The following is a 26,386-nucleotide window of genomic DNA, read 5'->3' on the forward strand; positions in this document are numbered from 1 at the left end:
ACCACTAAAAAGACACACCTATTTTCTTAGAATTGGCACTACTTATAGGAGGGAAAAGACAGACAATGCCAAATCATTCCTGATTACTCAAAACACAAGTTACAGTAGTGTGCAGATAGCACCAGAGTGTGGCCCACAGAACTCATTCTCATCCTCAGAAATACTAATTAAAAACTGTCAGTACTGCAAGCTGTTGATACACAATCATATCTTTCATTTAAGGAAATTAATAAAACTTGAATAACGATTAGGCTTTCCATTTTAACTCTATTTTCTATTCAACAGAACTGCTGCCTCCAATACAGATAACTTTTTAAAATTAGGAATTCAAAATCATTGCTAGTACTAAGTATCGCTTTCAAAAAATCAAACCAACCAACCAACCAAAAAAAAAAACCAACAACAACAAAAATAAGTTTTATAAGTGTTTGAGCAACTTTGAAGTTTTTCCATAGAGTAACCATAGACCTTTTTTTAGATAAGTGTCAGGGCCTGCTGTCTTACAGTGGCAAATGCTACAATTTAGAACGTGTTATATTTAAACTAATGAAAAAAATAAAAAGCATCTGTCTGTGGTGTTCTGCTGCCCAATTAATTTTTTTATCAACATTCCTTTACACTGATAAAACATTGATTGACTGATTGGAGAAATAAAAACGCCTTTTTTCTGTGTATGTGAGATAGATGAGGCAACTTTTGCAAGCTGTCTCCCTCTTTCTAGTTGTACTGGATAGGAGTGTGTCTTCATTGTTAATCAGCGTTAAAGATCCAGATATGGGTTCCTACCTTCCACTCGTATCAGTGGACATTATAAACCAAAGTAATGTTCAGTATTGTTTTTTCCCACAAGAGGAAAGGCAAACTGGTTTTGAATTAAAAGCCATACTTTGTTTCCAGCCAGCCTGATTCAATTCAATTTAAGAGCAAGCTCAAGAAAGTCAGTTAGCCTTCTCCATTAAGATTTGAAAGTGATATATCTACTGCTCAGGTATAAGCCAAGTGCACTAGCAAGGTTGACCCAACATGCTTTCCTCAATCTTATTGGGGTGTGGAAGGAGTTAATTCCATTTCCACTTCATTCTCAAACTAAGCTACTCATTGTCTCCTGGGCTTCCCAGCTACGTATGGATTCAAGGCAAACTTCTTATTTGGAAAGAATCTAAAATATTTGATGCTATGATTTAGCACCACAACATAAAGGAATAGCACACTTTTCATAGAGGAAACTCTAACCTATTTATTTCCCTTTGAAAGCTGTGCCCTTTGGTTCTACAGATTATTGTTCGTATAGCACTTACTCATTCTTTTGATGAAAGAAAATGAGCTATTACAAGACAATGAGTTATTACAACTACAATAACAGGACTTTTCCTGTTCTTAAACACTAGTGTGTGGTCTAAGCAGTAAAACTGCTGTGGGTAGTTCATTTTAAACTGTATTTATAAATTACATTTTAAATTACAGGTTTTAATCGATATTTCTCCAAACTGCTGCACTAATAATCTGTTTTTAAACCGAGAATTTAATTTGTTTTTGATTGTTCATTTTGAATGAACCATGCAAAAGCACGCTCTGCTTATAAGAAACAAGGTTAAAATGAAACTTCTGAAATATCAGCTTTATAGCTTTTACCAAGACAAACGCTAGCCATGGTTATCAACTTTATAATTGCCCATTTAGTCATCAGGTTTCCCCAGCATTACCGACTTCCAGCTCTTTTTTTAAACATTGATGGCATGGGCATGCTTCTTGCACAGTGGCTTATCCTTCTTGGAGTAGAATGGTTGGCCTTCCAAATTCACATGGCATACCTAGAATTTGAGAGAGGGAGAAAGAGGAAGAGTTTAGGCCTTGCTTTGGATAGTGGCACACTCAGATGTGCACAGCTGGCTCAGACGTCACGACCTAGATTCTGATCCTTGTAATGCATGATTTTACATCAGCATGGTCCCAAGGGTACCTCCTGCTGTGGCACCATCAGATACTCATTCCCCTCATTACTTGGGTGTTCTTGAGATCAAGGAATGACTCAGCCAGACAGCTGGTATCTCTGAAATTGAGGTAATTCTTCGGTAAATAAATTTCACTGCCTGGCTGCATAAGTGCCAGCATTGACACAACAAAGCATGTGAAAATGCATAGCTGAAGGTAGGGCAGTGTAGATTTAGATCAGCTTTATCTGTCCTAGAATTGTTCTGATATTCACACTGGGCAGCACAGCACAACATGTGTGTCCATAGTTAATTAAAAACTCTTAAGGAAGTCAGTGAATTAGAATCTAATAAATGTTGTCCCTGCTTATGGCAGGATTAAGACCAGCGACTGATAACATCAGTAATGTGCTACTACATGGGGAAGCAAAACCATGTGAAGGGATATAAGGATAAGCACGTCAGAAAAAGTCTTGCATTTGACTTTTAGGTCACTGAAAAAAAGTGAAATTAGCTTCTACAGAAACAGCTTTGAGAAATGCATTAACAAAGAAGATGTCACCTCTGCACAAAATTGGGTTGCTGGTAAAATAAATATGAAAGGATGCAGCTAAGTGAAAAAGAGAAAATAAGAACAGAAAGTATTCAGAGAAAGTGTATTTTATAAGTTGCAAATAGCTCTTGGTTTGTGAAGGAAAATGCTGTCTTGGTATTGCTTTCTATGTTAGAATTTCGAAGATATTTCAGTTTGCATAGAAAAACACCTTTATGGTACTTGCTTCCACATACACTTGAAAGACCAGTAGCCAATTTAGCCTATGGCATTTATAAATATTTCTGTACTTTGTACTCTTCAACTGGAATATTAAAGTTTAACAAATGTTAGAAATTGTCACTTCTGGTGCGGCCAACATACTATTTTTTAATCTAATTAGAGGTTCTGTTATTACCTTAGGAGTAATCGGCTGGGGAGCAGCATAGCTGTGTTAGAACCATATGGAAAGTACTGCTTATCATAGACATTTAACTGCTTTGTGTGCAGTGGATGAATATGGCCATTCTACAACTGGTGAGCACGACCAACTTCTACATTAATTACTATTCATTCTCTCTAAACAGATTCCTTTTTGTGAGTTTCAATAAGAATTCTGAATGGAAACGCAAACTTCAGTGCTTTGTAAGTAAGATTATGCCTATACTCTTCAGTGGTATTAATTTGTTTTAAATTCTGATATACCTGATAACTATTAGAATAATAGCAAATAGCACTATACTTAACTGTACATACAGACTCTATAAATCTGTATGATTTATTAAAAAGCATTCACTTGTGATGGTCAAATTTATTAATTCTAGTATGAGTTTATAGAAGAGAAGAGCAATGACTCTCATCCCTCTTTATCTGTAAGTAAGAAATGAAATTCAGTCCCTCTGCATCCTAAGGCATATGTTAGTCATTTCTGTTTCCAGGTCTGATGGTGTTACTTAACAGTTTATGAAGAAAGCATAAAAAAATGAGATAGTATTTGGTATAGAACCTACAGCACAAATGAAGCAGGTGTCATGCCAAGTATGTCCAAGGGCTTCAATGAATTTATCTCCAGCTTCAACAGGAAAATCACAGCCATGGCATTTTGTGCTGAACAAAGCAATATAATCTAAAATAATAAAAAAAGCAAACTTAGAACAAACTCTTAACATAATCACATTAAACTGAAAAGAAATAGAAGGTTTCCAGAGGATAACTTTTTGGATTATTTTTGGTCAGATTTTCTTACTATTTTCATTAAAACCCTCCCATAATGAAATTTCAGAGCTGCATTTTCATTATTTAAATACAAATTCAGTGCAACACTCTATGGCTGTACAGTACTACAAGTTGTCATTGCAAACAGAGAATATGCACTAAAAATCATTGAATTCAAAGTTATGCATAGAAGCACAGTTTTAAGTTTTCATGAGTAGTTTTATTTAATGCTGAAATACTTTGCTTCCTCTGCATTAAGAAAGAACATTATAGAAACCCCATAATTGCTGCATAATACATCTCTATTTTGAATATCAAGTCCAACCTGCAATTAACTTGAAAGAGACTAGCAGATACTCAAAAGATATATGGAACTAATGAAAGTGATTAGAGGCTATGGCAAAAACTGCTATTTTAAAGGGTACCAAGTCAGTCATGCTGTAGGATTTTCATTCTTCACTAAGAGTGTTCCTATGATACGAAAATCTAATTTTTGCAACCATAGGGAGGGCATCTCCAAAGAAAACTCAGCCAGAAGCACATTCACAGGACAAGGATGGGCTTACACAGGGAAATGAGTTTAACCTTTGCCTGCCTCCCGACCTTGTCAGGCCACTCCATTTACTTCTCTGTATTTTTGGAAATCCTGACTTCCTCCTTTCTTAGTTGGCAAGAAGCAGCTCTCAGAAAGCGAAATCTGCTCTTCCATGTGTTGCACATCTGAGCAGAGCTATCTTTTTATCTATTGATCAGTTTTAGGTTGAGATAGAAGTATCAGACAACTTAGTAGAGAGAATATGGTCAGCAGTCCACACACACTGTACAAAAGCACTGTCAGAAGATGAGTTTCTCTCCTCAGTAACAGGTAGATTTCTAGAGAGCAGAAGATATCAGGGATGTTATGGGGACTGGAGCAAATGTGGAGGGAGAAAAATTAGAGCCAACTGTTATAGTAGGTTAGGGAGATAAATGAGGTAAGGCACTCTGGAACATAGGGGCAAAAAGACCAGTACTCTGCCAACCTATCATTAAGAGGAAAAAATACCAAGAAGGAAACATTTTTAGATGTGGTCAGCGGAGACAAAATATATTCTGGTTGGGTAGCTGGTTTTATTTTGTCCACCAATTGCTTTATTTGTATGTTGCTTCTGTACAAGATAAAGCACGTGAATGCTAAGCAGAACCGTCCAGCTTGCCATACCTTTCTCACAATAAGGTTCTCCATCTTCCATGTGAAAGAGGCTATTCCCAAATGGCTTCTTACAAGCGGCACAAACAAAGCAGCTTGTGTGCCAAGTCTGTCTTAGGGCATGCATCACTTCCTGTAAAATAAAGAAACAAAAATCTCCAGCAGAATAGCAAGCGCTGCAATTACTACAGGAGAAAAAAAAATACAAGGCAGAGATGCTCAAAACTTTTCACTTTTATATCAGGCAGTTCTATTCCTCAAAAGAAAGAACTGTAACAGCAACTAAGCTCCATTGGAAAGAGAGAAGTGCTGCAGAATTTCTAGAGCAAGGTATTTGACAAAATGAAACAACATATTCAGCCAGCTGTCTGTATCAACGTGCCCAGTTGCTGTTGCAGGGGAGATTCTGCACAACAATTTAGATTGTTTTCTCCTTTGTTTTGACATTATGAACTCTTCAGTTCAAGAGTATGATCTCTTATTTAAATTCTAAAAAGCTCTAAGATGATGAAATGCACACAAGAGATAAATAATTTAAGTCTGATATTTTCAAAGCAACTTAGATTACATGCTCATTTTTCACAAGAACTCTTTAAAAACAAATGTGATTTTTAAAAAAAGTTACTGGATTATGATTTACGTGATTAGTCAAAATGAGTCTGTGCATCTGTTCTTAGGCCATGTGTTCATCACAAAAAAGCAAATTCTGCACAACTGACGTTCTTTACAGAAGAGAAGGCTGACAGTGTACAGGTGGCAGTTTTTAAACATGCTCGTGATGACCCATGCTTTGTGTAATCACAAGCACTGTAAAGCTCCTAAATCTCTGGCACCAAAGTGAGCTGTCTTCAGACTCCCATCATTTTCAATTGTTTCTTCCTCTCCTACATAGACACCCTTGCTCATGAACAAGTGTTTATAGGACAAAACCAAGGAAATGCCAAGGAAACCCTTCGCAATTCTTTAGTTGTGCATGCATAGCCACACAAAAGCTTATCCAATACCAAGAAATGGACGGCACAGGGAATAGGAATAAACGATTGAAATTAATGCAAGGGTTTAACAACTTAACATCTAGCATATGCATCAGCTTACAGCATTGTTAATACTTTTAATAACTGTTGAATATATCTTATTTTAGCCAAATTTCTGTGTTCAGCTGAACTAATGGAGTCACCAGTCAGACTCTGACAACTCTCTTTTTTAGTCTTTTCTACGTAATATACATCTTGAGCACAATATCCAGATTTTATCATGTTCTTTCTTCCATCCAGTATGAAACAATCTCTGTTCATTCTTATATTGTCATACATAAGTCCTGCAAGTCCAAAAACTGTTGTAGTGTCCTCTAATGTATAAATCGAGTACCTACCGATTTGTCAATCTTGTGTCAATGTTTGGTGGTATATCTCTGTCAAGCCATCCATTAGCCAGATGCTTAACTGACGTAATTTACCTTTGTTAACTTCAGTGAAACACTGATTTAAAGCAGCTGAGAATCTAGATTCTATTTTACATTGTTTCTGATTAATACATAGATACAATGATGGAAACATTTATTTCCATCCACTAAGGTAAAAGAGACTGAAATCCATTTCCACGCTCTTCATCAAAATAGTCTAATTTAAGCTTTCCATGTAGAAAATCACCATTAAGATCATTAACTTCTGTTACTGTTTGCAAAACAGTTATCACTGATAAATAGGCTTGGATCCATTTATGAACCTCATAGAGCTAAGAAGCAAAGAACAGATAGAGAAATCTTATTTATATAAATAGAGGCAGCTGGCATCTTTGCTATTTTCCTGATGAAAATCCATAATGATGGACTGATCTGTGCCAACATTAATTAGGTATGTCAGTACTCTGCTGTAAAATTACTTCTACTGCTGCAGAGCCAGAGCTCCACCATAAATGTCTGATGCCGCCACCCCTAATTGGCAACAGCAGAGAAAAGCATCTTTTCAGCCAATGCCAACATTTAGACAGATGTCAAAAGATGACAGTTAAGCAGTCAAAAGTGATGTGGTACTTCTTTCTTCCTCGGTAAAAGAATCATATCATATATGCATAATAATTGCATGCATAAATAAGCTGCTAAAGGTATCTTATTCTATTCAAGCCTCATTATTGTGAGGTATGTGTAGAACATATTTACTTGTATCTAGGCATGAGTTTATTTTTAAAAGATTGGCATCTATTTTTGTCTTTCTTTAATTCAGATCATTTTATTTACTCTGTAATTTCTTAACTAAGAACCCATCAGAATTCCTCTCAGCTGCTGTGCTGCTAGCTAACAGGGAAGTGCAGTATGAGCATTTAGCCTTCCTAAGATCACTGTCTTCCCTGCAGAGCTTTAGATTCAGTCAAGTACTAAAAAAATTCCAGTTCAAGTCTCCCTTGTATAAATATAAGGAAAAGGTAGATAAGATAAACATACTGTGTGTTTGATAGCAACAAATTATCCAGAAAGTGTTATGAATTTTACACCTGAGAGATGGTAGTTGGATTGCTTATTCTATCTAGCTGGATTAATTGCAGGAATAGCCAAGGTTTTGGATACACAGCAATTATCATGAAGTAATGTGTTTCTCACTCCAAAATCATCAGCAGGCTAAGAAAGTATTATCAAAAAGGGGGGGGGGAAATAATTAAATAACTACAATCATTGCTTACAGTTTAAATTATTTCTAATTTCAGTGGACCATGTAGTTGAAGTAATGGCTCTCTTTCTTACCCCCATGATCTTAGTGTGGCATCTGGAACAAGTTGGTGCAAAGAACTGCTCATAACAGCGCTCACAGTACACACTGTTCTGCTCTTCCACAAAGCACATATCAGCCAAGGATGTCTTGCAGTAAGCACAGTTGAATTCTTCTGGGTGCCAAGAGCGACCCATGGCTACTAGGAAAGGACCCCTGCAAACAAAGATATTTTTTATTGCAAAGATATTGAGTGACACTGATTACAAACCCATTTTGCTAGACACTGAATCCAGTGCAACAAGCATTCTTTTCAAATTATGAAGGTGCATATTAAAATAAGAAACCTGAGCAGACTATTGGTTTTTTCAAAGAGTTTTACTAACACACTTTGTCAAGTGTTTGAAATGTTTCATTGTTTAAACACATATTGCATTTACAAACAGCCATCAGAAAAATCAACTGTTTTCATATCTGCATAGCTGTAAGTGAACTTTGTGATCAGCTGCAAAGACAACAGGAAAAGACCAAGGTTTGTAAATCAGAAGATAAAGCCACTATTTGAAATAATGAAAAAACAGGCAAGTTTCCAAACCTACCCACATACACCTAATAAAAGCCCCTTGAAATATCCTGCCTTATTTTCTTCTGAGTGTCTGCTACAATACTGCACGTTCTAGAAACATTAGAATATCAGATGACAAGTTGCAGGTTGATTACACGCAAGACATAAATTGGTTTTGGTGATTTACTCTTAGATGTAGTGATCGGAGTTTAATTCTTTCATTACTAGAGTCTTTCTTTTTCAGAATATACAAAGGGTGACAAGCAGTAGTTCCACATCATCAGACTAACTCCTTTTAGTGGGTGAGACTGTCATTAAATGTGGATTACTTCAAGTTGGTTAGCAGTCCACAGAGTTACACTGGGCACCAATCCAGCAGAATGAACTGGCAGGGAAAGGAGAGGCATGCTATGAATCACTGATAATAGAGTGTGGGCATTATCTTTCCAGACACAAAAGCAACAATTAGTCTGGCTGCTGTTCCAAAATGATGTCTTGTTCCTTTTCTACCATCCTTCTACTGGTCCCCAACTCTCACAGTGCAGTGGTGTATGTACCACCTTGAAGGGGTATTTTAGGGAGCAGAAATTTCTTTAAAAGAGCAGTGATTTGCCACAGTGTCCGTGAAACAAACAAATAGCGTGTATAACTTTACAGTGATAAAAAGTGAACTGCACCATAGCAAAATGAGCTCTGGAAATGTTAAATTAATGAAGCAGATAACAGACAACCCTGCTGAGTAATTTAACTGAAGCTCAGGCTCTTGTACTGTTTACGAATGTATGAAAACTAGCCTCCCTGTGATACTGTCTTTTCTGCTTCGTCCCTCTTCAACACCTCATGACCTTACCGAATTATGCTGTTACAGTGGCCACAGAGAGGAGTTCGGTTGCTGGCTGGAAAACGCTCAGCCCTCTGAATTGTTCCTCGCGCTATCGCAGGAGCCAGGGGAGAGGCTGAAACCGGAGATGGGTAGGCAGAAGTGGAGGCAGGAGGTGGTACTGGAGCACCCCTCGGAAGGATGTTCTTTGTGACAGTGGTGGTGGTTTTTCCAGGTGCAAACTTCTGGGAAAATGACTCATCTGTTACCCAGGGAGGGCGGCTCGCCGGCTCAGTGTTGGCAGGGGTGTAGGAATGAACTGGTGCAGGTGCTGTTTTAAGTATGCCAAAAGAAACCAAGAAGGATTTTTAAGTCTTTCCTTCTGATAGCAGAACAATAACCTAAGCTTCAGAGGACAATTTATTATGGCCTGTCCCATCACTGTTCATTAATTCTGGACTGAAGCCAAGGGTTTCAGTACAATCATTGGCTTTCAGTCCATGTGCACTATAGAAAACATTGTCTACTGGCTTGTAGAGACTTTACAGAGACCATTCTCAAAGATATCTTTTTCCAATGGATATGACAGTTCTGTGATAATTTGAAAAGCTGCCATGTTATCTGTTTAAGATGGGTTATAAATAGAAAGGCCAGATTGTGTAATGAAGTTTTAGACAGAATTCCCCACAATTTCAATATGAAGTTATGCTTAAATTTTTATTTCGTCACTTTCATTAAAATGAAGTGTTTTCCACATGTCGGTACTGTTTATCACTTGTAGAATGTTAGACTCCTGACAAAAAATAGACTCATACAGAGAACACAGATAGTGAGCACTGTAAGCAACACTGAAGGAGTCAGTTCAACTCACATGACCAGCAAAACAAAGCCAGCAGCACTTAGAGGAAGGCCAGACTTGCGGTTGTGACTGATCTTAGTTCTGCTCTTGGCTCTGCCACAGACTTCCTGTATAAACTTGGAGCAGACTGTAGTATTGCTGTGCCTCAGTTCCCATGAATAAAATAGAAATATTGTACTTCCTTTGTTCCACCTTTTCAATATCACATACAGTCTTCAGTACGGAGACTGTCTATGTTTGTATGTATCAGGCTTTAATGTTTGGTGGAGCTTTTATCACGTAGAAATGAGCAGAGCCTGTTCATACTGAGATGTTTTCCCATTGCCTTGCTCTTTTCGAAATGCCAGATCTGGCATTGTGCAGGACTGCAGTCATTGCCTAAGAAACTACCTCACTTTGCCAAGTACGGGAGTACTAAAAGCAGTTTTTCCTTTGCAAAGAAAACAAGTGAAGGATTGTCAGCACGTGTGAAAAGGAGTAGAAGCTTGGAGAGTTGAAGTGTTCTGCCTGAACCAGAGAGAACAGATTTAGAACAGAAGCCAAGTCTCCTGTACTGAAAGCAAACATTCTGCATAAAAGATCACGGTGCCAAAAAAACGATGAGCAAATATAAGATTTATGGTTTTAAGGGGCTTTTGGGTAGAAAGCAAGGAGAGGTTTCAGAATTAACACAAATACCTCTGAATAGTAGAGTGGTGATAAGATTATATTTTACTTAACGCTCCACTCCCCCCTTAGCTCACACTACCACGCAGAGTAACATACATGGATTATTATTCTCAGTTCTCTGGGCGCTTAAGTTGCATTGATCTACTGTAGTCAGTCACCTCAGTGATCTCTGTATCTGTTCTTTCTATTGAGTTCAGAGTTTCTAATAAACCTTCTTGATAAAACTTTTCTATTCTTCAGCATCAAGTTTTCTTCTTCATAAAACTGAATATTCCACCTTAGCTTGAGGCTTCTTTTTTTCTCTTGGGAATGGTAAACAGTGTTTAAAGATTTCAGAACAGAGTTTCTATCCAATCCCTTTAAGCCTTGGGGCTGTTACTATTTATGTATTATGGTATTAAGCTAGGCAAAATTAGAAGGCAATATTTCATCTCTAATTGGTGAGTTCAAAAGGCTCCCACCGATGAGACTCTGTAATTAAATAAGGTGACTTCTGGCTCACTCAGTTTTGTGAAAGGATTCTCCCTCCCCCACGGGCCAGTTCTTGTTCATGCGAAGTAAGGCAACGCATACCACAGAGGACCTAACAAAGTGGTCAGATATTCAAACCCAGAGATCCAAAAGCGAACAATGAATGCAGTTAACATTTTAAGAATTTTTTTAAATGTTTGTCTTCAGTAAATTACAAGCTCTGTTTTCCGCTTTTTTTTCCCCCTTAATCTCATAATGCCATACAAATTCACCTTGCATGCTTATATATTTCAGTATCTTTCAACATTTAGACAGCTAACAAAAGCTGCTGTTTGCTGCTCATTGTATCAGCTAACCTTCACCTGTTCAGGAGTGAATACTTGAAATAATTCAGTAACTCAACCTCTATCACCTTGTTTCTCAGCCTGCAGGTTCTCCTCTAGCAGGAGAGAAACAATGGGACTACTGTTATCTGAAGAGAATGGTAGGAGAAGAGGTCTTTTAACAACTGTAGGAATAAGCCATTTCCTTGCTTCTGAGGAATTTGGAATTCTCATCAGCTCTTCGTTTGCTGTCAGTGAATGTTCTTCCTCCAGAAAAAAAGGTATGTTTCCAAAGATTAATGCAGTAATAGATGGATACATAAAGTCCCAAATGCTTTACTCTTACAAACTAACCTGCAAAAACAATTTCTCCTTTTGTTTTGTTGATAGAACACAAAGGTTAGTATTTCAGTATTTTAGTAATAGTTTTCCAGTAACAAATGCAGTTCATAATCACAAATGATTTAGCTTGTTCTACACATAGTAGCCACATCCTTGAAGCCCCAAATTTTCGTATATGCTGTTCAAATACATAGTAGATGACAGACAAAGCAGATAATGCAACAAGCCCTCTATAAGAAGGCACTACTCTTATTCAGAAGAATTTAAAATGAAATAAGAATATACATAACCAGCTATTCTAGTCTTGAATGTGTTAAGGCATTAGTGAAAAGTTCGCTGAGATCTGTGAGAAACTTTCTACTAATTTCTAGAAGAATGGATCAAGCCTTTACATCGGAACCACTTTACATATGTGAGAAGTCCCTGTTTGGACTTACAGGTTTAAAAGGAAAGATTGTTTTTAGGTATTGTATTATTTTGTAGGATAAAGCTGGCATTTGTGTTGCTTGAAATATATGAAAGCTCTATTGTAGTCTTGGAAGCACAGGAAAGAGAGATGTAAGTATTTTCTGCCACCTAGTGGATCATGTTCAGGAAATAAGTCTGTGACTCCTAAAAGCACGTTATGAAACGTGTGGGACAGAAGGGGGTAAACATCTCCATATAGGAACAACAGAAACAAAGACTTTTAGCAGCAGGAAGTTCCTAGCAGAATTAGGTTAAAGTGCTACTCTCTCCTTGCTTTGAAGCACAGACTGACTGACTGATTTACTCACATCTGAGCTACATACTCCTCAATGCAGTTTCTTTGTGAGATTAGCTTCAGTGTAAACAAGATTTAACCCCATTACTTTTCAATACAGTACAGGTTAAAATATTCTTGAAGGCCTTCTTAAGTGGCTGATTTTTGTTCCTGGACGTTGCACATCTAGGACTGTATATTTTAATCTGGAAATTGCTGGAATTTTAGAGGAAGTAAGGCATCCTATTCCCTTCAACACGGACTGATAGCATAAAGGAATTCCTTTGCTAAATTCTCCACTGCAAATCCCTACAGTTATATTCATTATTTCAGTCTTTTCATCTAGAGGATTTATGAAAATAGAAATCTAATGAGTTTAAGATTGTTAGAATTGTTGAGCTTTTAGTATTTACTTGGCTGTCAAAATAAAAATCAACATGTTAGTTACCTTGCTAAGATCAGAAAACATAATTTGAAGCAGAACTGCATTTAGACTTAGATTGCTAACTCATTTAATTTGTACATTTTGAAGGTTCATATTTTGGTCATCCGTGGTTTTAGAAGTTGACTCCATTTGTAACAAGTTATTACAAACAGGATTACATTAAAGAGGATATTTTCCACATAAATGAATAATCAAATATATTCCTTCAGTAATTGGATCTGTGGGAAATGGAAGCATAGTACTTTAAGAAGTCATTCTTTAATCCAAAAATAAGCCTGAATTTGAAACATTCACTATATGCTCTTATCTATTTTGCAAATATCCTACTTCACTTATTTTGTCTCCATCCTAAGGTGTGCATTCTCAAGCTATTTTATCAACTAGGAAGTGCCCTGAGGTTTCTAAATGGGTATACTGGGCTATTTTTTTTTTGGAGAAGTTGGGCTATACATTGCTTTTACAGACCGTTCCCTTGCTTATCTTCTTCCTCCTCCATCTGTTCCACATTTCTACTAATACAAATACAACACAGACCTTGTTCTGAAGCTGAAACAAAATAGTTTTGTTTGGTTCTGTGTATATAAATTTCCTGATAACGTGTGTGTCCTATAGCATAATGTATATATTTTCTAAAAAAAACTTCTTGTGCATTTGAGTACTTGGAAATCTCCTTACCTGGCTGGTAGACAGAGGGCTTTATGCTAGCAGTAGTGACAACTCTTGGTTTTGAAGTAGCAGAAGCAGCGTGACTTTCACCATAGCTTGCAGAAGCTGGCACTGGTGTGTATGACTGGCTTGTGTTTCTAGAAACAAAATGAAGGTATGAGCAACTTTATAGACAGCAAAAGTTACTGATGATGAAATGAAGAGATTTGGAAGCTTCCGAAGTACCCCAGAAGAACTGTCTGTGAGAGCTAGAGAGAGAATATGGTGAGAGTCACTATTCATTATCGTTGCTAAGAGACACTTGAAAGTTCTTCAGAAAGAAAAATTAGCCTCATAAGGGTTTTAAATAACACCGAGTCAGCCCTGCCACAGAAGATAGCTTTCTGAAGCAATAAGATGGATTCATTACAGGAATTCCCAATTTCACAAAGGATCAGACTTAAGGAATATGCACGCAAAGTTTTGATTTTCTGTTGCTTTACAAACCAGCAGGCCTGCTTTTATCTAGAATAAGTCAGTCTGGGATTTCTTGCTGGTTTAATAAGGTACTGGTTCAAAAGCATAATTTATGGATTTAATTGGTAACTGCAGTTTATGGAAGCACTGTACTCCTTTCAAAAAGACTGGAGTGCACTTTAAAGATCACTCCTGAAACTCTTTACTGTATTCAGATTGAGATCATAATTTATGATATTTTTTCTAATGTTTGGATTCAGCAACTGAAAAATACATGACATGCAATACTATTATGTGATTTCTGCATTCCTAGATTAAAACATTTTGCTCAGGGTTCCAAGCATCAACAATGAATGTTTTTTCTATGTTTTATGGCTCAGATGGTTATTGCATGTTTGATTATAGTAACACGTTGAAGTACATGCCTCTTCTATTTGCCCATCAATTAGAATGATTCTGTTTGTAGTAACTTTGCTTCACAGACTCCTAAAAGAGCATGACAAACAAAGCAAGCAAGAAGAAATGAAATAAAAGAAGTACAGAGAAGGGAGGTAACAAATACTGAGATGCCTTCAGTGATAAAAACGTTCAGTGTTCAATATCACTTTTACTTAATAACATAGTTTTACTCTTTCAGTTTCACTGTATAAGTGAGCCAGATACCTATCAGTTTGTGCTGAGATTTTAGGAGTTACTTCTGTGTTGACTTTGTCTATCAGAGACAGTTTGTAAGCACAAGAGAAGATGTCTTGATTTGCAAGATCAATGATACACTGTGGCTTGTACTCCCTCTGACAATGGAAATAGATCCCAACTGAAGGGCATGTTATAATTTTTACAAAACCAGTGAATTCCTTCCAGTGGCGGTAGAAAACATTCTCACAAATGTAAACTTTTGATTTGAATTTTAATTTTTAACAAAATGAACTTATCCTGATAATCCAGCTTTTTGCTACTCCGACAGTACTTACCCAAGATCTAGACTGAAGAGCATTGCTGCCTTGGGCTAATTTATTTTTTCTGCTTAGACCTAGACACATTGCTATTGCTGTAACAACTATAGCTAGTTATTTCTATACCTGGTCTAGGGGTTAGGAGTGGATGTGGGCCTATTAGGGCCCAAGAGGCTCTCAAAGGTAAATTGTTTCGGTGAGTTTATATTCACTTTAAATTCTATTGTGAACTGTGTCAAGATTTTGTAACCACAAAAGCACAGTATACCTTTCAACTTTCCATTCTTAACATCTACCTCTGCACCAATAATGCATAAGAACTCGCTCTACTTGGGGTCACTGGACAGAGAATCATTGCTTCCACTGCAGAACAGACAGGAAGAGTTATACTTCAGGGATTTTCTTTTTTTATCTTTAGCTAAATATTCAATATCTAAAAGATTTTTCATTGCTTTAAAATTTACTGTTCAAGGTAAAGCAGACAGAAAACCAGTGAGAAATACTTACCTTAACAGGACCAGCGATCAATATTTACTATGTGAATAGAAAGGTTTTAAACTGTACGTCATACAAACTTAATCTGAAAATGGTATACAAACAAGAGCAGCCTACTCCCAGATGTGCAGTTTCATCGACAGCAAGACTCATTTTTATGTTTCTTAACACACAAAACACAAAGAAATTCTGAGCCAGATTAGTGATACTTAAACTGCCCTGAAGAAAAATGGTTATTAAAAGTTCAAGTGTTTCTTAACGTTAAGAGCGTAATAAAACCATGCTACCAGATCCCTTATGTGTAGGGAAATAAAGTCAAAACAACAACAACAACAAAAAAGAATTGTATTCATTTTATCAAATTAATGACAAAATTAGAAGTCAATTACTGAAATCTATTGCAAATGTATGATGCATACTTAATATAGCAAGGAAGATAAAAAGCCTTGTCAAAGACAAATGAAGTGTTACAATACATCATTACAGGTTTTAGTTTAGTTAAAAGATTTATCAGATAGATTTTCTGCTGAAGAAAAGGAAATAGAGGTTTTTTTTATCATTATTATTAATGGAAAAAAAAAAGAATTAAAAACAGGGAAAAAATGGAAGGAAGAAGTAAAGAATGAAAAAAAGATGTCCCAAGTACTGAAGATGCTGTAATGTAACAAGAAGCAATGGCATATCTAAAGCAGTGAAAGCACCCTTACTGGATTTATTTGTAGCAGCCAATGACATGTGAGAGGCAATGAATTAAATACTGGCTCTGAAAACTATTAGTTATAAGAAAGTGAGAATTTTCATGTTAATACTTCACTGGATGCCTATTAGCAGCAATAAACTGGGTTGTTAAGTGCTTTTAAAGTATAATAGCTCCACAAAACATTTTTATACCTCTTCGACTGGTAGCTGATGGAGGTGGAAGAATGCCGGTTGAAACTAAAATGAGACAAAAGTTGTATTTGAAAATGTATGTATCAAGCAAATAGAGATATCTTGTCTTACAGTGAATTTCCTTGTGAATAGGAGATAATTTTTATAAGTGCTAAGTTAAACAACACATATGTATTTAAATAACATAAGATCAGTATTACATTACATTTTGCTTATCTTTTTAAAGCTGGGAATCATAGTGAAACCTGAACAGGGATTACAAGTAAATGAGCTGAGTAATATTGCTTTGTAATTCCCTCTCATCCAATTTTGTTCATTCTTTAGTTATGGGATTACAATTCAACCACTGGACTGTTTTCTTTGACATTCAGCATCAATTAGTATTACCACAAAAATTAAGTATGAGTTTCCTTTTGTCAGTAATGTAAGCTTAATTTACATGTAAGGAAAACTTGAATTAGCCAAAGCTCGAAGGTCAGCTAAGTTTCCTGGCTAATTATGATCAAATAAGGATAACCCCACAGAAAGGACAAGCAGGAAATAGTTGAAACAGCAACATCAATCTATGACAGGCAACTTTTGCATTGCAGCACTGTTTTACTGTTAGATGCTAAATAGGGCTCTGGGTGAACCGGTCAATTTTTTTTTTTTTTTCCCCTGGGGAAACAACATCATTTCAGAAAAAAAAAATATCATTCATGTAAGTACAAGAAGTACTGGAGTCCTTGCAGAGCATGTGATCTGAGAAACAAGAACGTTCAGAGTGAACACAGCCCCTGCCTAAATGCAGAGCAGTAGAGAGCTGTGTGGCAGCGATCACACCACACAGAAACACAGCCCACATTTGCCAGAAATAACAGTAGGACCTTGTCATGTGTCAGTTATCTTCTTAGCTTCTGGGTTTTTTTTTCCCTTTACCACAGACACTGCTTGGATTCAGAGCCTAGGATCATAGCAGCTACACTTTTAGAACCATAATCCTGACTCTTTCCTTTGTTTCTCCCGTTGCTATATTCCCAGAGTGCTGTCTCACTGGTTGCCCTGCTTTTACCCTCCAAATGGAGTAACTGATTGAAAAGGAGTTTTCTCACTTATTTTAAAAACTTCTGCTATGCTTTTTTTTTTCTTGTTCGTAACATGTTAAGTACAAAATTAAGATAACTTCTGCAGGGTTAAAAGAACAGAGAAACATGACCATTTAAAGATTAATGACTTCTAACATCCTTCTTCAAGAAGATTATGAAAATGTTAGCCTTGTTAGTTGCTATGCATCCATACAGCCTGATTCAGAAAAGTAAAATCAATATAGAACTGATCTATCAAGGTTTAAAATCAGATTTAAGTAGCTAAGAACATTTATCAAGAAATCATACTGTATTTTCTTGGTAGATCACTTTAATGCAGCTGGAAGGGGAAAAAAAAGAAACAAACTACTGAATCAGTGGTAGAACAGCCTCAGGCTTCTACCCGAACATGTTTTACAGGACAGACATAGTATTGTAACTAAGATCACCTGTATTTTATTTTGAACCAAAGTTGTATGAACTACCACCATGCTCCAGTGGTGCGTCTATGTGACTAAATCTATATTTTGTTATGATAATACATGTCTTGATTTCTAAATGAAAACTGTCCAATGCTCAACAATTTGAATTATAAAAGAATTAAGAAACCGGTTCTAAGCCCGTATTTTTGAATGCTAGCTACAGTATGTAACAGTTTTTAAAATAAATAAACATGAAACAAGAGCACAGAGATACAGAACCTATTTCAGCAGCAACGCAGCACTCCAAAAAATGTGAATTTGCATCTTGTACTTGATTGCCAGGGAGCCAGTTTTTAACACATCCTTTAAGTTTCTTATTTGCCTTTATGTCCTAAGGCTTGTTGCATTACTGTACTATTGAAAGAGACACTACCTAAGAGAATAACATATGCCTGCTGATAACAACTTGAAGTATATCAGCATCTTTGACTTAGAATAATTGCCAGTTACGAGCAGTAGATTTTAGCAGTCTGATTAAAACATTGCTCTCTGAAACAGACACTTGCTTTGCATAGGTTCAGAGGCTTTCACTTCAGAAAGTACCTCAGGATGTCTCTCATTCAATCTTTTGCTCAAAGCAAGGTGAACTCTCAGGCTGATCAGGGTTTTATCCAGGGGTGTCTTGAAAATCTTAAAAAATGGAGCTGGCACAGTTCCTGTGGACAATTTGCTGCCCTGCACAACTTAAAGGTTGGCTTAAGGATTTTTTCCTTAACCAGTCTCTCTTCTCACTTTGCGCTCACAGTCTCCTGTTCTCCTGTAGGGCATCACTACAAAGAGCTTGGTTCTGTCCTGTTAGTGATTTCCTCTTAGGTAGAAGAAGGCTGTTGTTAGCCTAGAGAAAATTTGGAAGAAGCAGCTAAGCGAAGCTTGTTCCTTCAGCTGTTTCTTCTCATTATCTCAGTGCTACTTGTTCCAGCTTGTTCCAGCTTTTCAAGGTTTTTCTTTACTGGGGAACCAGAACTGGCTGTAGCATTCCAGTTGCAGACAAACAAGTGCAAAGTGAAGGGAGTAATCACTTTCCTCAGTCCATGCTCCTCATTCTATGCATTGTCGGCCATATTTGCTGCCCACTGGCACTCAACCAAGATGCCTATATCTTTTCAAAGGAGGAAGAAAATTTAAAATGGTCTATGCTAATCTAATGCATAAAAGATATTTAAAATGAAAAAATAAAATCTAGTATTTCAGAGTGATCTTTTTATTCTTGTTACTTGTAAAAACATGATTGCCACTGATTATTCCTTACTGACAGATAACTAGAAATGGTTTAATAACTACAAATAATTTTATAGTTTCAAGTTCTTACGTTGCTTCTTTTCTCTGAATGAAAGGAACTTGAAATTAAAGTGAAATGGAGAAATCTCAATCAAGAAATAGCATTATACTTTAATAACTGTTTATACATAAACTATGCTTAGTTTATTAACAGTATATGTTATTATAACTTACTAAAAAGTGACATGTCTTATATTTCTAACTAATTTAAAGTTCAGGATGTTTTGGTTCACTTATGCATAATGGTTTTTAAAGTTTTTAGATGGCTGAAGTGTATATTGCCTTAAAACTTGGTAGCCAGGTTTAGGATGGCCCCCTTGGGTAGCAGCATTCAGTATTCAGACCAAATATATCCCAGTCAAGCAGCTTTACAGAACAGTAAAAACAAAATTCCAAAGAAAGTTTTACTTTGGAAGTAAATTCATTTATTAATATTTGGAAAATTAGTAGTTTTGACATTTTAAAAATTGGATGTATTCTTTAGCCTTCCTTTTATATCCTCCCATTGATGATACTTAGAAATTGTCAGTGAATAATATATATATATATTTTGCACTCAAGTGTAAAAAAGGCCATTCTAATATAAGATGAGCAATAAAATACACTTGACCACAGTTTTACCAACAGAGCCCTGAAAGTGATCTATGCAATTCATCTGCATCTTTCTGTATTACTGGAAAATTGAACATTATTTGCAAATATTTTGTGATACTAATATTAACACAAACTGATGCATAGGAAGTTCTACACAAATGTGCATAAGAACTTCACAGTGCAGTGACAGAGCAGTGGCACAGGCTGCGCAGAGAGGTGGTGGAGTCTCCTTCTCTGGAGATATTCAAGACCCATCTGTGCAACCTGGGCTAGAGAGCTGCATTGGTGGGGTGTTGTACTGGATGATCTCTAGAGGTCCCTTCCACCCCCTGTGTTCTGTGGATATTAGTGAAAGCTCAGAAATCAAAAGTACTAATGCCATACTATTATTACTTTGTGCAGATTACTACATGGGACCTATTGTTAGCTATTTTATATAATTTTCACTGAAGTTAAGAGAATACCAAAGAAATCTATGCAGATATGCAGAAATATACCTATCATATAAAGATTTTCATGGCTCCTAGGTATCAGATGGATGACACACAAATAGATGTCCTCTTGTGGCCACAGTAGTACCACGGCTTCAGACTGATGTCACATTCTGACTGATACATTTCATTCTCAGAGGAATACTAAATCTCAGCGTCTCTCAGAAGAAATAAATAGGTTTTTCACATCAGTGTTATAAAAAAGCTAAACACAGTTATTGTTACTTAGTAAGTATGGGTCTTGCTTTGACTATTAGGGGCTTCAATCAGCTATAGTTACATGGGACCCTGTTCTCATATAGACACGTGATCACTCCAATCAACTGAAAGAGATTTGTTAGTAAAACAAGCATCAGTCATCAGATTGCACTGGCGGTGACCTTTAAAAGCCTACTCTGAGCACAAAATTGAACAGAAAAGGAGTATAAGAATTACTTCTGAAGTGCACTGAGCACACAATTTGAAAAGGAGGTCATCTTACAGTTTTTTATGATAGACACCCATAAATAATGAATTCCTCATGTATTTCATCACTTCAGAATTTTGCAAGTTTGTGTATAAAACTAGAAGTGTTGATAGCAGTAAAAATCCTTACAAAGTCTCCTATCCCATTCTTGCCTCCTATTCTTGATCCTGTGTTTTCACCAAGAAAAAAACAAATCTGTCATTCTCACCTGGCCTCAGTGGATGCATGTTCATTTTAAGATGGCAAAACCAGCACAAGCTTACCACCTAAAGTACCATTGATCAAAATTAATTTCTTGGTCACATATCTTAAGTCTAAAACTTGTATGTTTGCTAACTTGGTTTTAACAAGAACCATGAACATGAACCACAGCTATTCTATTAAACACATCATACTTTTAAATATTCTTCATAAAACCAATCTCTTAAGAAGCCAAAAACCTTAAATGCGAGAGAATAATACAGAACAACAACAAATTGAGTACAAAGAAACAGAAGAGATCTTTATAGATATACCTAGACTGAGATGAGAGAGCAGATGAAATAGTGGAAGCTGCTAATGACATGTTCTTGGCCCCAAGGAAAGGCTTAGGTTGTGAAAGAGAGCTGGGGGCTGCAAGCACTCTGCAGAAGACATAGTAAAAGTATGAAAGCATGTACACAATAATTTTACAGAGACAAAAATACTGCCATCAGGATCAAGCTCTATCAGAGTTCAGGTACAAGAGGACTGCTGCATAGTTACCAGGAACAGATTTTCTGTAGCACACATCTGCAGGCTTACAGAATAGCACAACCAAGCACATTCCTAGAGGACACAAGTCAAAATGCACACATTATGTAAAAGAGTCTATTGAAAACTAAGGAAGACAGCATTTTGAATTCAGATGTTTGAATCTGAATTCAAGCTAAACATTTTAACATGAAAACAATATCACGTAGAAGATTAACCTTAAGAAAACAGATTACTGACTTCATTAGTTGAGTAGAGGCATTTAGGCATATATTCACAAATCAATTCTCTGCATGTTATTGTTTCAAATGAGGAATAAAATTGCTTAAACCGTACCATTATTTCATGTAAAAGTGCCTTTAAGCATAGTTCTGAATTAGAGCGTAATGCCCTATATTCAAACCTCTTTTGATAGCGAGATGATTGGCTTTCTTGCTCTGGACTAAAACATTGGATTCCTGTAGGTCACAACTAGGAAAAACATTACTGAAGTACAAAGTAATTAGCTGGCGTGCATAAGTAATTCAAGTGAACTAGCAAAAATTTTAAAAGTAAGAGAACCAAGAGAACACTTCCAAATCCATTCACAGAATTCTAAGGTACGACAGACTACATCTTAGACTTCAATTATTTAAAGTAGTTTACATTATTGAAAATGTGTTTTTCCCTGGATTTTTAAAGCATGCTAAAATATATTGCTTTTAGGAATACTTGTGTAGCAAAAAATAAAGAACAACAGAGGAGCAGGTTCTATGATTCTTTATGCACCAAACTAATTCACTCCTACTTTCCCAACAATTTCTATAACGTGACAGCAGTGTAAATCCTATTTCCTCACAGGCTGAGTCTGATCACTTTTGATATAGGACTGGAACACCTACTATACGCTACTAGGGTTATGAATTTCCATCTCCTTGGAACTCACATCAGCTCTATAGCTTTCACTGCATTAGAGAAAAAATGTAGATAAATCCGTTAGAGACAGCTTGACTTAAAACTTTACAGAGCGCTCAGTCATCAAATGCATGTTTTTGCTGACATCTGCTGCAACACAGTAAGCCCTATTACATGAGTAAATTACTTAAATATTTTCCATTTCATGCCACACTACAGAAATATTATTAAGAGAAGCTGCATTCAACCACTCTGATGTACTGTGATGAGTTGTTTTAGTCTTTCTACAAGTGATGGAAAAACATCTCCAGTTTTGACTCTAAGCTTGATTTTTCAAAATATAAACTGTACTCCAGACTTAACATTTTTTGTCATTTTCAGTGAGGTTTTATTTTGCAAATGCATTGCAATCATAAACATTCTCTAAAATAAGAAAAAAAACCACAAAAATATATAAAAGCATATGAAGTAGGCTACAGCTTGTGCATACAACATTCTTAAGTTTAGAATGTGTATGCAGCATTTCCAGAGCCATACAGGGATACGTCTGCAAAAGGACAAAGCAATGAAGCATTACCTTTGGAAGGAGGATGAGAAAGATTCTTGCACTACTGAGGTAGGAGTGGTTGCTGGTGGTGTCATCAGTCTGGCTGTATTTTGAGTAGCAGTAGCAGGCTGATGTGCTGAAGCATGTGGTGCAGGGGCAGAAGCAGAGCTGGTGGACACCGGAGCATGCTCAACAGGGCTACTAATTAGAGTTAAATTAAATAAAACAAAAAAGCATCTTAAAAAGGTGCATTTCTAAATGTAAAGCAAAAAAAACCAAAAAACCTACTATGTTTGCAGCTGAAGCTACAAACATAGTAGCAGGCTGCGTTACTGTCAGAAGAGCACAATAATGCAAAGAAAAAAGAAGACATTTGTTAGATGTTTCTGTCCGAGCAGTTAAGGCTGTAATGTAGTCCTGCATGACTGAAATTTATCCCAGGCCTTAAGTCCTGCTCCCACTGAAACCAGTAATAGGAAATGTGGCATGTAGTTCTTAGGTGGTTGTATAGACCCTGTCACAAACTCTTCATATTACAATAAATTTCACTCAACATTCCTGGAACAGAAGTTTACATTAAGGAGAAAACCACTTAGATGAAGAAATGCAGTTTGAAGAGTATTATTATAGTTTTGTAGCAGCGGGTTTCCTGCAAGTTCTGAAAGTCTAAAGATATAGTCAGGACACTTTTGTTCTAAGATTAATCGTTTTATACTGTATGGGTATTGAAAAGATCTTTATAAAGACTCCATTGACTGTTAGCTCATATCTGCTTTAAATTCACCTCATGTTATGCTGGCCAGACCCTCAACCAGTAAGAAGTCATTTTACACATAAGAGCAGTACATAAGATAAAAGGGGAAGATAAAGCATAAAATGTTACTATCTCAGCTTTAAAACTACTTCAGAGATGAGCTTGAGTTGTTTACATTGAAGTTCTCTCATGGCACAGGTAAAAATGAAAGTTCATTTTATCTGTAATTGCAAAATAGATCAATTTACATGAAGAAAATACATATATTATTCTGTCCAGTGGCCATCTTACTAACATTTCTTTCATTACCAGCTATCTAAGCACTCAGTGCTCGTTAACATATTTTGTTCTTCAACCTTCACTCAGATTTAGAAAGTATTACTCATCTGTTAGATAATGGGTAAAGGTGGTCTATTAGACAACCTTGCATGACAGTGCAGGCAGTTATCCACTGCTAAAAACTGAAACAGTCTTTTGGAAGGCTCAATTTTTTGTCTTCAGCTAGTTAAGGAGACATTCAGGTTAGGTATCAGAAAAAGTTTCTTCACTGAGAGGGTGGTCAGGCACTGGAACAGCCCCCCAGTGCAGTGGCCGTGGCACCGAGCTACTGGAGCTCAAGAAGCATCTGCACAACTCCTTCCAACAAAAGGTATTCTGTGATTCTATGACAGTTATACTTAACAACAAATGAAAAAGATAAAAGATATTCTGATGGATTTACGAGGTTCAAGATTTTTGCTTATCGGTTCAAAGAACTGGATATTAACAAGAGGAGAATAATACACATATTCATTATTCAGTTGTCAATAAACTGGATAAAAAAATCACTATGTTATTTAAAATTGCTTGACAAGGAAAGAGAAAGGATAAAAAAGGAGCAAAAAAGAGAAGGACAAAAACATAATTTTGTCTTTAGACCAATTCTACTATGGGCTAAATTAACTTTTATCTACCAGAACAAGTAAGACACTGAAAAATAAAACTAATTGCAGTTCGGGTTTTCAAATTATTACACTTTTTTGGGGCACAATTTTCAGATGTAATATAAGCATCTAATAGCCAGGCATTAGGGCCATTTTTCTTGATTCCATACTTGTGTGTTATAGGTTCATTTTCTTTAGAAGCTATCTGAATGCATTTAAATAGAAAAAAACAAAAACCCACAACAAACCACAGAAACCACAGTACACTATTAACATAATTGCCTTATCCACAAACACTGGTGAACATCACTAAAAACAATGCTCGCGTTTTTACTCCTTTTCACCTAACTTATATGTTAGGTTCTTACACATGACACATATGAAGATTCTGTCATACAACACAGAAACAATGCCCAGAATATTATTTTCTGAGCACAGTAAGCATCAAAAAACAAAAGACATCTTGCAGTTCCAAGACTGTCTTTCAGCCAACCTCAGCCCCCACTCTCTCAACCTTTTTTTTTTTTTTGGGGGGAGCAATTTTGCCATCATGTGTTTCCTGTCTTTCTGCCATTCCATCTAATGTTTTCTTATGCCCCTTTCAGAAACATTGATTTAAGATAGTGCACTCCTTGGGAGCTAGTATGAATTTCAGTACTTCAGAATTCCTAACACCCCTTGGTCTTCAAGAGGCTGTTCCCTCCTCTTATACATTCTCCTGTGGGCTTGACAGTATAAATGATGGCATCTCTTATTTCAACTCAGTATTTTTCTATCTGATTAGCTGAAATTGAAACATACTTGTTACACCCAGGTTGAATGCAACCCACAACAAAAGCAGATAATCAATGTTTTCATCCTTATGAATTTCACCTGCAATTATACAAACAGCAAAGGAGCTTTTGAAAATACTCATCTCGTTTGCAACTCTGGCTTACAGATCATTACATGTGAAGTTTTGCAACGGTTTTGCAGAAGCTTGTTCATCCCAATCCACATTTAAGTTCAAGCTTTACTCTTCCATCTTGATGTATTGGCAATATGTTGTAAATTTTTCCACTTCCCTAATACAGTGCCGATTAGATAGACTGCATAGCAGTGCAGTTGCATATTGTTACATCATAAATGCAGAGGAATATTCACAGGATTTCCCCCCTCCCCTTCCCAGCAACAGCAGGGACTGGGGTTTTAATATTACACGGCACTGAAAAAAAACTAATACTTTGATTTAGCAAACATGAAAAGATAGCAACTATACAGTACCACAGATCCACTGTATATTGGGACAAAAATACATGTTATAAAAACAATCTATGATTTCACTTATTTTGTCTATTACCACTGAAAGGAAAATTGTTACAGATTTCAAAAGAATCTCTGAGACCGCATACCTTGAATAGAAGAAAATAGTGAGATTAGTTAAGTGTGGAAATGAACTCCAAAATGTACACCAAGAGACATACTCTTCTATATATGTTTAAAAAATAAAAGAGAGAGAGAGAAAAGAGAGAAAAGATAAAGAAAAGAGAATATATGTCGATATGGATCTGCATGGAGACAAAGTTGAACTAGACAAACACATATGAATTAAATGCAAACTTACTGATGTATCTTATAAAATTTAAAAGGAACAAAAAGAAATTTTATCTTACATGCTGTAATAGCTTTTTAGAGTGATTAAAATGTTAGAGCCTTGATCGCATTCCTGCAGGGCAGAATACATTAAGAGTTTAACAGAAAAAGGAAGTAGAATAGATGTAAATGAAATAGTTAAAAGCCTTAAAAAAAAATCAAGATCTTTCCTATACAATATGTACAGTTGATAAATAATAATCTATACTGTTCTAGAGAAACAATTCAGACTAACTTAAACTGTTTTTAATTGATCCAGTATG

At 36.2% G+C, this 26,386-nt stretch overlaps 1 protein-coding gene and 1 long non-coding RNA gene across 6 annotated transcripts in view; one reads left to right on the plus strand and one right to left on the minus strand.

Moving 5' to 3' along the window:
• The window catches only part of LOC136055158 (uncharacterized), a 53,649-nt gene that overhangs the window by 11,637 nt on the left and 15,626 nt on the right, over nucleotides 1–26,386 (plus strand). Inside the window, exons 3-4 of the long non-coding RNA XR_010622808.1 lie at nucleotides 3,051–3,108; nucleotides 11,378–11,557. This is a non-coding gene — a long non-coding RNA (uncharacterized LOC136055158). The remainder of the gene's footprint in view (nucleotides 1–3,050; nucleotides 3,109–11,377; nucleotides 11,558–26,386) is intronic.
• LDB3 (LIM domain binding 3) overlaps nucleotides 1,223–26,386 on the minus strand; it is a 108,146-nt gene continuing 82,982 nt past the window's right edge. The window contains exons 9-17 of one of the 5 annotated variants that reach the window (XM_065746791.1): nucleotides 22,845–23,015; nucleotides 21,157–21,264; nucleotides 16,267–16,311; nucleotides 13,481–13,608; nucleotides 8,985–9,285; nucleotides 7,605–7,785; nucleotides 4,880–5,000; nucleotides 3,474–3,589; nucleotides 1,223–1,811 (exon numbers count right to left, since the gene is read on the minus strand). In XM_065746791.1, the coding sequence (XP_065602863.1) occupies nucleotides 1,722–1,811; nucleotides 3,474–3,589; nucleotides 4,880–5,000; nucleotides 7,605–7,785; nucleotides 8,985–9,285; nucleotides 13,481–13,608; nucleotides 16,267–16,311; nucleotides 21,157–21,264; nucleotides 22,845–23,015 (1,261 nt within the window). In that variant the 3' untranslated portion in view covers nucleotides 1,223–1,721. The remainder of the gene's footprint in view (nucleotides 1,812–3,473; nucleotides 3,590–4,879; nucleotides 5,001–7,604; nucleotides 7,786–8,984; nucleotides 9,286–13,480; nucleotides 13,609–16,266; nucleotides 16,312–21,156; nucleotides 21,265–22,844; nucleotides 23,016–26,386) is intronic. The other 4 variants (XM_065746788.1, XM_065746789.1, XM_065746790.1 and 1 more) reach the window with 4 other exon arrangements.

Source organism: Cyrtonyx montezumae, unplaced genomic scaffold (assembly GCF_038088225.1).
Source record: "Cyrtonyx montezumae isolate F1298 unplaced genomic scaffold, pur_monq_1.0 scaffold_4, whole genome shotgun sequence".
Lineage (NCBI taxonomy): Eukaryota > Metazoa > Chordata > Aves > Galliformes > Odontophoridae > Cyrtonyx > Cyrtonyx montezumae.